Below are 10,677 nucleotides of genomic sequence, written 5' to 3'. Positions count from 1 at the left end.
AATAGTTCTCTTGGGAATTTAAGAAAAAAAAAAATATTTGGAGGAAAAAAAGAAACCAACCTCTTTACAGCTGCATTCAAGTCAGGCTCCTTCTTATAATTAAAAGCCTCATCGAAACCAAACTTGCTCTTCAATAAGTTGACCTGACCAGACAATGCCAAAAAAGAAATTGAGGGACTTTTAAACGAATACAAAATCATCTCCCTATGCATACAGACATCCATTATGCCTCTTCCATCACATGTTCATCATAACAAAATAGAAAAGGATGCATCAACTTTGAAACATGTTGGGTTATGGATCGTGCATTCCAAACCCTTCTAATATGGATTTGAGACCTATAAGTTATGGCATTTTCCAATATCTAAACCGCTGAGATCCCTATCATAACTAAATTGCAGCTGAAAGACATCTGAGGAAGTTGGATGTGAAGTGCTCCCAGAAAACCCTTCCCAATCTTCATCCATATTTCATACTCCAGATGTGTTCCACCAATTCCTCCAATTCATCATTTGAGAAATCAATCACCAGCATCACAGTCATGCAAACCTTTTCATCAGAGCCAGCACTTCCAACCACGTAGCAGCCCATTAATTTGGCGAACTGCCAACAAGCTGTCCGACAGCACCTGACGCAGCAGACACAAAAACATATTCCCCTTTCTTAGGTGAGCAGATCTCATGAAATCCCACATAAGCTGTGAATCCTGACATGCCTGAAGACAAAAGTAATGGTGTTAGAAAGAAGGATAAAATTCCTAGTCCGATTGATTATGAAAAAAATTATTATCGAATATATTTTCAAAATATTTATTAAAAAATAAATAATTATACATATATTTATATATATATTAAAGTATTAAATTTTTTAAAAAATATTTAAATAATTTAGATAAATATCACATAGTCATTTTTTTTTTATGAATATCTCAATATATGTACGTGACAGAAGGATCATAATTTTTTTGATGGCCGATCTAACTATAGATATTTTTTTCTTCAAAAAGCATATGTGAAATTAATATATAAAAATAAATAAACTATGAAAAGTTAAGAGGCCACTGGCATCTTTTTTTTCTTTAGAGTTGTGATTACTAGATGGAGGCTCGGCCTAGCATACTTGCGTATACTCCTCCTGCTAAGCCTAATATACATTGTTGACCCATTTCCTAACAACTCGAGCTTTTGGAATCAACTCAACAAGGTATCAGAGCTCAGGTTTGCTGGAGGTCACAAGTTCGAGTCCATCAAATTCAGTTATCTATTTAATTATCCTGGATTTATCTATTATCCTCTTCATGCAGGCTAGGCTGTATGTGAGGGCTGGTGTTAAGCCTAAATGCATAAAGCTAACAATTGAGACCATCATGCAGTAGAAAAAAATAGATCTAATATACTTTAAGCTTTTCTACCCTTTTTTTTTTTTTTTCTTTTTGTTGATGAACATGGCTTCAGGTATCTGTGATTGCTGCCTCACAAAGCACCAGATGCCCACCATCACATGGACCACTGGTATTTCTTTGTGGAGTAGGATACCACATTAAATGCACCAGATTGCACAAAGCACTGCATAACATGAGGACTGTTACTTAAGTGGCTTTGAAGTTGCCACTCACAGGGGTTTTGAATTAGAGAAATCTTCTCCTAGTCAAGGGTCAAACAAGAAAACAGGAAATCTTTCATTCATGTTTTGGGTGGCAATTTTGTTGATAGGTGATCCTTAACCCAGATAATATGCTTATAATTTGTATATGGCATCATTTTCTCTCTGTATGAGAATAGTTCTATTATCAATAACAGGTAATACCAAGGATATTTTTTAAAAAATGATAGTAATATTCTACATTGTGTTCGATGTTAATGATTTCAGTATAACTCTACCATAGTTGCAAGATTTATAACCACAGTTGTTTAAAAGATCATGTAATATAACTGATAAATCAGAAGTACCTCATATTAAGTAACACAGAATCATATCAAAGAATGACTATAACATGATGGTTTGATGGCTACGTACTCAACAACTTCCAATGGCAAATTCCAGATATGTATTTGTTTATCAGACAAACAACTCACCGAGAAGGCCAGTGTAATAAGAAAGGGGTACATCCGTATACTTGATCTTGAAAAGATCCTCTGTTGCTGTAATGAGGCTATACTCTTCCCATCCAGTCATGCCCCATACAAAGTCACCTACCTTGAAATCTGGATGGCTGGAATCCAAGACTTTACCCACACCGTAACCAGTTATAAGCTGTACAAAATGGGGAAAGAAAAAAGAAAAAAAGAAAGAAAAAGAAAAGATGAATAAGGAGGGAGAGAGAACACTAGAACGCAAGCCTAGATAAGCAGAAATTCCATGAATACTCCATGATGGTAATATTGTCCAAATCAGCTCTAACTTGATTGGGCAACTGGATGATCTTTTCATTTATCAAGTTCAAAAGCACAAGCTACAGTGTGTGCTCTAATGATTGCAAATATGAATTATAGATATGGATGATTAAATCGTCTGGAATCGTCTGATTCGGAGCATGCCGAGCCATACCAATAGTGGACTGGGATAGTTTCAGTAAGAAAAATAAGATGCCAACAGAGGAGGAGAGGGAGAAAAAAAGAGAGGAAGAAAGAGAGAGTGGGAGGGAGGGGGGGGGAGGGAGATGCTCAGAAGAGCGAGGGGGAAATGGGGGGCTCGAAAGCTCTCCTCTTCTTCTCCGATCATCCATTAGGCAGAGTCAAGTCGTATTTCGAATGAAACAGGGGCTCATTCCATTTTTAAAAAAAAATTTTCAGCTTCATTAAGTAAATTGACCAAAGTGTTATGTATAAATCATGCAACAAATTAAGATCGCATCAATATTACAGTAATCCATCTAGGAATCAATTCCGCAAGAAACCCATCTAGGAATCAATTTGTCTCCCTAGACAAATGATTGTAAAACGACACACTTAAAACTACTTTTTCAAAAAAAAATGCTGGAAAACATGTAGCCAAAAAAGACAATTGTGCAAAGAAAGTACTGAAAACAACCGTCAGACTTCTCCATTTTCTTAACATTTTCCATGAATTTTTTGTATATATAGCTGTGTAAAATTCTCTACCCAATACTCATTTCCTCTTCAAATTTGTCTTTCCAAAAGTCGTTAACTATATTACCACAGAAATAATCAGCGTATATAGCAGTCATAATCAAACCTTTATGATCCTATGCCTAATGTAAGCAAACTTATAGAATTTCTGTGGGCCAAAATTCTCCAATTTGGTGTTTAAAGTACCAAGTTGGAGCCATAAAAAGTAATCGGACACCAGTCTACCTTTATTTCAATAATCAAATATCTGCCAAAGATGACACAACCAACAAACCAAATGAACCCTTGAAATTAGGGTGGAAACCGGACTGGATACGGATTGGATGCAAACATATCCAAATTCATATTTATTTTATTAAATAAATATAAATATAAATATTATTTCAATATAAAAATTATATTTATATTTATTTTAAATGAATATGGATATAATTCAAATACTTGAAGTATGGATATAACTTAGATAATTAAACTTTATAACTACAGAATCAACCGTATTACTAAATAGATGATAAATTAAGTTAATAACATATTTATATGATTGTATATTTTTTTTTAAAAATTAATAAGTATCATATAAAATTATATAGGATTACATGTAGATTCGAATATTTGGATATGAATCAAATAGTTGTCTATATATATCTACATCCATTTTTTCTTTGATGGATATGAATATTAGTTGGATCTTTCAATTTTTGTTCATAATTGATTCGAATGCGAAAATAAATCCAAATAGATTATATCTATACCACCTTCGCCTCCACCAAAATTACCCACCTATCAACAGCCATTCCACCTCTCTATCCTCCAAAACCAGAACTCAAACTTGCAGCCAAGATTCCTTGCAGCGTTCAAAAACACCGCAAACAAGAACCGAGAACCCAAAAAAAATAAGCATTTTAATGAAAAAGAGAGAAAGCTAGAGAACGGCATATATTATTGTGTTATTATTATATGTTATTACCGAGCCAGGGACGTAGCTGGGGAACGAGGGCTCGGGTTGCTTCGTCATTAGCATTCGCATATAGGGTCTCCCGGGCTTTGAGAGCGGCGTTGGTGTTATGTAGACGAGGATTCGTGATATATGCACTCCTATATTTCAATTTCCGGACGGTTAGACATCTAGAAATGTCTTAACGGCTGCTAGGTTTCAGTCACCTTTGCTGAATTCCATTATGATAAGTGAGATGCATTTTTGTTAAAAAAATAATAAATACTATAGCTAACTAATTTTTTGTAAAAATTACTTAAATGCTACAATTAAAATGTCTTCCACGACTCTTTCTTCTTTTAAGCCGGCACATGTCTATAGCAAAATGAATAACATGGTAAATTACATTGTAGCATATGTGGCTAATCATAAGGAAACACTACAGTAAAAATGGTGAAAGGCGACGCTATAAAAGATATTTTACGACGCTAATAAGCATCGTTAATAAGCTTTACGATGCTTCAAAAAGCGTCGCGAAAGCATCGTCTATGCAAGAGTGGAGATAAAAATGCCGATGCTTTTTGAAAGCGTCGCAATAATTTTTCACGACGCTTTAAAGCGTCGTAAAAGTATCTTCTAACGGCGCTTTTTAGCGTCGTTAAAAACAACGCATCCTCCACTCTATCAAGACGCTTTTCGAAGCGTCGGCAGTTAAGTCATTAGCGACGCTTATAAGCGTCATTAAACAGTGTATTAACGACGCTTATAAGCGTCGTTAAGTTTTGTAACAGAAAAAAAAAAATATACAGATTTTATATACAAAAAAAAATACATACATTCCTGTACAAAATTATATCAATTATTCAAACATAAACCTGTATAATCACCACCATTCACATCAAAAGTAAACTTCAATAGCAAATTTAACCAAACCAAAAGATATTATTTTATATAAATAAAAACAAAGTACTAATCATCCATTACAATCAAGAGTAATATAAATAAATATAAGAATACAATAAAAATAAAATAATATCAATCTGTAGGCGGATGGTCGTCGCTATCTCCACGTGACGTGCCGCTGTCTCGACGGGTGCCTAATGTGCCAGGAGCCTACAAGAAACATATCAAAAGCATGATTTGCATATCTATAAATAAAAATATATAGATCATTAAATTAATACAAAAATATATATTTAATAATATGTGTTTACCTGAGATGGGCCATACATCTCTAATAAAGATGTAAGCCGATCAATCTGTCCCCTCATGGCCTGCATCTCGGCACGGCTCTGTCGCATCTCCTCCATCTCAGCAGCACGACTCTGTCTAATCTCCTGTATCTCCGCTTTGAGTCTGCAGAATCGTGAATCCTGAGCATCTGCTGCAGCATGCTGCGTATATCTACTAACCTCAGATAACTGAGTGGGGGTGACTCCTACTCCATAACCCCTCACTCGACCGTAGCGCTCTGATCCCATCAACTCTATGAACACCTCGGCCTCGATACGGCTCTGCTGCGTAGATGCTGCGGACTCGTCGTCACGCTCCGCAATGAGAGATGTAGCCCTCTCCTGTATTTATTTTGAAAACAAGAGTTATACATTAATAGCAAACAAAATTAAATTAAAATTATTGTAAAAAATAGAATATTAATAATGCCGTACATATAAATCTCTCGATTCATCTCGAACAAAAATACCATCCTGATGAGTATGAGTCATCTGGTAAAACTCCACTTTACCGGGTTCCCTCCCATGCTCATCCACCTACACAAATAATTTTAATTTTAAGCAAACAGTTATAATAATTTAAAAAAATATATGAGTATCATGATACAGATATGGTCCACGATACATAATGATATTAGTTATATAAATATTTCAACATAAAAATTAAAAATTAATTATGAAAGTTTAAGGAACATACAAACTCCTGTCGGAGTCGTGCATAACTCTTCGACCCCGATGTATGAGGAACAGACTGAGCTGCTCGTGCAGCTCTACCAATAGCAGAATAAGTCTATGAAATAAAGTAAAAAACTTGTTATATGTATAATATATAATATATAATATATAATATAAATCAATATTTTTATAAAATATTTAAAAAAAAGATAATGAGCATATAATATATATGTGCCCTCTCGGAGAACCAATAATGAACCAACTCCATCCACTGATGAGGGGTACATTAGGAGGACAATTCCTAGCAACCTCCTCCTCTGTCATACCCTGTCTCATATAGTCCCTCTTCAATTGTGCTCTATATTCTTTTCATTTGCGGTTGAGAGACTTCATTACAAAATCATGAGTGGATGGAGGGAGAACAAACTTGCTTTATAAAAAAAAAAGTTAAATGAAATAAATTATATAAGTGATTAACAATTAATATACAGTATGAACATCAATTCATTACCTCTATAACTCGGAGGAGCTCAATTTGTACATTGGAAGCATGTCATTCCATTTTGCATAGCCCAACGGACATAGCTGAGGCCTCCGAGCAACAGTCCCCAAAAATGAAGTCAATAAGCAGGCAGCTTTCTTAATTGGCTGACCTAGTTGATTGCACTCCACAATAATTCTCTCGTCCTCACACATCTGTCACACATCTCGTACTACTGTGGGTCCGCGTCTGGGGCGTACTCTCCCGGATCCGTCTGCAAAAAATACATAAAAGTAACTATATCATAAATATACATAAAATGAAATAAAAGTAAAATTACATGAAAAATAATATATACCCTGCACATGTATCTCATCATCTGGCTGATGAACAGGAGGATCGTACTGTGCTGATGATGAAGAACAGGGCTCAGAATGCTGTGCAGCTGAACTGGCCTCAGGCTGCTGTGCTGAAGAAGACGTACCGGACCTCTGTCTGTGAAAACTAGAACTGCACACCAGCATATCGTCCCCTGCAACGCATGATGTCACCTAGCATTTATATAAATAAAAGGTAGAATCAGTTAATATATGAAGTAAAATAATATAATAATTAATACAAAATATATACATCATAAATAATTATTATCAGTAACAATCAAGCAGTAGTGTTTCCTTCAAATTCTATCCTAACCAACATCGTCGTAGCATTTAAATCATCAGCTGGCATAAAATTGTAGGGCATACATTGTGTATAAGTGTCATCGTCATCATCCTCCACTTGGTTTCTCATATCATATAAGTCTCTAGGTTTTATTTTGATGACAGTAAACCAATCTTTATCTTTTGCGTCTTGTACATAAAATACTTGACGAGCTTGAGATGAAAAAATGAATGGGTCATCCTTCAATAACACACCAGTGTGTATCAACTTTGAAAAATTTACAAGTGTAAATCCATTTGCATCTTATTTCAAACCCCTTGGTGAGTTTATGTCTATCCAATCATATCTAAACAATATTATTTTAAATTTTTCATAATAATCCAACTCATAGATATCTTTAAGTGCACCATAATAGGATTTTCCATCCGTTTCCACCATAACACCGCTATTCTGTATTTTTCTAAATTTCTTCTGTTCTCTAGTATGAAATTTAAAGCCATTAATTATGAAACCGTTATATCTATTCACAATCTTGTTAGGTCCTCGAGCAAGAGCTATTAGTTCATCTGAATTATTTGTCTCCATCATCTTTGATACCTAAAAAAAAATGATATGACGAAGTGCTGTTGAGTTATCTGATATTAAATATGTATCAAAAATTAATGTATCCCATAATTAAATATAAATCACACCTGATTCGAAAGCCACATAGGGAATAACTCGACCAACCATCGTTGTTCAATCCTTGCATTAGGACGAATGTTATGATTGGCTCGTCTCTGATAAATTAAAAATTCACTGCATAAAATATAAATATATCATTTAGAACATTATATCTAATATAAAATTTAAATCTTGATGTCATGCCTTAAATATACTAACCTGCGATGGTCAGATATTATGTCACTATGAAGTAACACATAACGATGTGCTTGTGCTAAAGATTTTTGATCAAGTACAATACTTTCAGCTCTTCCCAAGAATTTTCCAGCAGTTAAGAACTTATACAGTTCTGCATTCTCCACAAAGTCATTATGCCGTTGAGGTCGACTAAAAATAGTCTCTACACCTTGAAGATATCTTGAACAAAATGTCAAACATTCATCCGCAATATATGCTTCAGCAATCGAGCTTTCGGGATAGGCTCTATTTCGCACATAATCTTTAAGATGCACAAGATACCTTCAAAAATTAAATATTTATTAAAATATCAGTATGCTGTTGTTTCTAATAAAATTATCAAAAGATTTAAGGTTTGCAATAATACCTCTCAATAGGATACATCCATCTATAATGTACCGATCTACCAACTTTAACTTCTGAAGCTAGGTGAATGAGCAGATGTACCATAATAGTGAAAAATCAGGAGAAAAATTTTTTTCCATCTGGCAAAGTGTAATTGCAATATCGGATTCTAACTGATCAAGTTCCCGAGGATCAATAACTTTTGAACATAATGCCTTAAAAAATAACGATAATCGAAGTACAATTGCAATAACTTGTTTCGGCAAGGACGATCTTAAAGCTATTGAAAAAATATCTTACATCAATATGTGACCATCATGACTTTTAAGATTTAAAAGTTTTCGATTCTTTAGATGCACACATCGTGAAATATTTGATGCATATCCATCAGGTACTTTGATACTTTTCAAAACTCTCAAAAAATTATCTTTTTCTCGAGCAGACATTGTGTAACATGCAAAAGGCTCATACATTCTATCATTAGCAAGTATTTTAGGATGAAGTTCCTATCGGATACCCATTTCTTTTAAATCAAGATGTGCCTTCATGTTATCTTTGCTCTTTCCATCAAGGTTTAAAAATGTTCCAAGTAAATTATCACAAACATTCTTCTCTATATGCATGACATCAAGATTGTGCCGAATAAGATTATGTTTCCAATAAGGTAAGTCAAAAAAGATACTTCATTTTTTTCATAAATATTTACTGGGCTGTTATGTAGATGCTATCTGTGTGTCTTCCTCATTTTCATCTTCGAAATAATTATCTGGATCTTGAAACACCTCTGCATCTATAGTGCTGATACTAACTTCCTCTGGTAACCCTTCGTGCATTGAGCTTTCAACATCATTCCTTCCTCTTTTTTGAGAGGACTTTGAGTGCTTACCATAGCTGTAATTGATGCCATCCATTTGTCTATGAACATCAGTTCTAGAAGGTGGAATAGGGACACATCCCAATTCCATAGTACCATCAAACAAATCTTTCTGAAATCAAAATGGATGATTTGCTTCCAACCATCGACGATGTCCTATATAACAAAATTTACCTCCATGTTTTAATCAAATTGAATGTGTTGAATCTCCACAACAAGGACATGCGACCCGTCCCTTTGTACTCCAGCCAGATAAATTGACATATGCTGGAAAATCATTAATAGTCCATAACAAAGCTGCCCATAGTTTAAATGTTTGGCCGTTCGAAGCATCAAATGCATCAACATCCTCCCACAACTGTTTCAATTCCTCTATTAAAGGCTGTAGAAAAATATCAATATCATTGCCTGGACCCTTATCTCCTGGAATAATCATTGACAAGATAAGTGATGATTGTTTCATGCACATCCACGGTGGCAAATTATAAGGTATCAAAATGACTGGCCAAGTGCTGTAGGTAGAACTCAGGGTCCGAAATAGATTGAAGCCATCAGAAGCTAAGCCAAACCTAACACTGCGAACATCAGAGGCAAAATCAGGATGTCTATCATCAAATACTTTTCATTGAAGACTATCTGCTGGATGTCTCAACATTCCATCCTTTGTACGTCCTTCATCATGCCATCTCATTGATGAAGCTGTTTTTGATGATGCATAAATCCTTTTCAATCTAGGTATAAGAGAAAGTAACGCAATACCTTGGCCGATTTTTTTTTACTCCGCGTTGTATCCAATTCATTCAATACATCGTCTCAATCTTTTTTTTGTGTTATCCATCTTGAAGATCCACATATATTGCATGACTCTTGATTAGCATTTTCATCCCGATATAACATACAATCTTTAGGATAACTATGAATCTTTTCGTATCCAAGATCCAATTCCTTTACTACTTTCTTGGCTTCATAATACGATGGTGGTAAACGAGTGCTTTCTGAAAATGCATCCTTTAATAACTTGAGCAGCATGGTAAAACTCTTTTCAGACCATCCATTCAAATATTTTAAATGAAATAAATGTACAAGAAAAAAAATCTTAGAAAATTTCGTACAACCCGAATATAATTCTTCATCTGCATCTTTCATTAAGATGTGATAACGAGCTGTCTCATCATTAGATATATGTATAGGCTCCTCAACATGCATACGTTCCGTATGCGTACATCTATCAAACATCCCAACTGTTTCTTGTATACTACTGGATTCTCCTAAATTTTGAACACCAAGTCCAAAAGCATCTGTGATCAAACCCCTTATATCATCATTTCTTGCAAAATTGTCTTGTAGGCTAGTGGATCCAAAATGAGTCAGGGGTTGGTTACATGATGATGGCAACATAGATTCTCCATGAAAAATTCAGTCGGTATAACCTCTTAAAAAACCATTCCATACCAAATGTTCTTCAATAATTTGTGGATCTAAAG

General features: G+C 34.7%; 1 protein-coding gene and 1 long non-coding RNA gene across 2 annotated transcripts in view; both read right to left on the bottom strand.

Annotated features, from left to right (window-relative positions):
- The window catches only part of LOC105051506 (2-alkenal reductase (NADP(+)-dependent)), a 2,571-nt gene extending 313 nt beyond the window's left edge, over window positions 1–2,258 (bottom strand). The window contains 4 exon segments of the mRNA XM_073243003.1: window positions 61–143; window positions 550–605; window positions 608–715; window positions 2,076–2,258. Of these exon segments, the coding sequence (XP_073099104.1) occupies window positions 61–143; window positions 550–605; window positions 608–715; window positions 2,076–2,175 (347 nt within the window). The 5' untranslated portion in view covers window positions 2,176–2,258.
- A 2,687-nt stretch (window positions 2,259–4,945) lies between these two features.
- Window positions 4,946–5,372, bottom strand: LOC140851581 (uncharacterized). The gene is made up of 2 exons (XR_012134317.1): window positions 5,238–5,372; window positions 4,946–5,136 (listed from the first exon to the last, which is right to left on the bottom strand). It is a non-coding gene; the product is annotated as an uncharacterized lncRNA (long non-coding RNA).
- Window positions 5,373–10,677: the final 5,305 nt, after the last annotated feature.

This window comes from Elaeis guineensis, chromosome 9, assembly GCF_000442705.2.
Source record: "Elaeis guineensis isolate ETL-2024a chromosome 9, EG11, whole genome shotgun sequence".
NCBI lineage: Eukaryota > Viridiplantae > Streptophyta > Magnoliopsida > Arecales > Arecaceae > Elaeis > Elaeis guineensis.
Note: the sequence above shows the minus strand (reverse complement) of the source record. Positions and strands in the feature narration are given on the sequence as shown.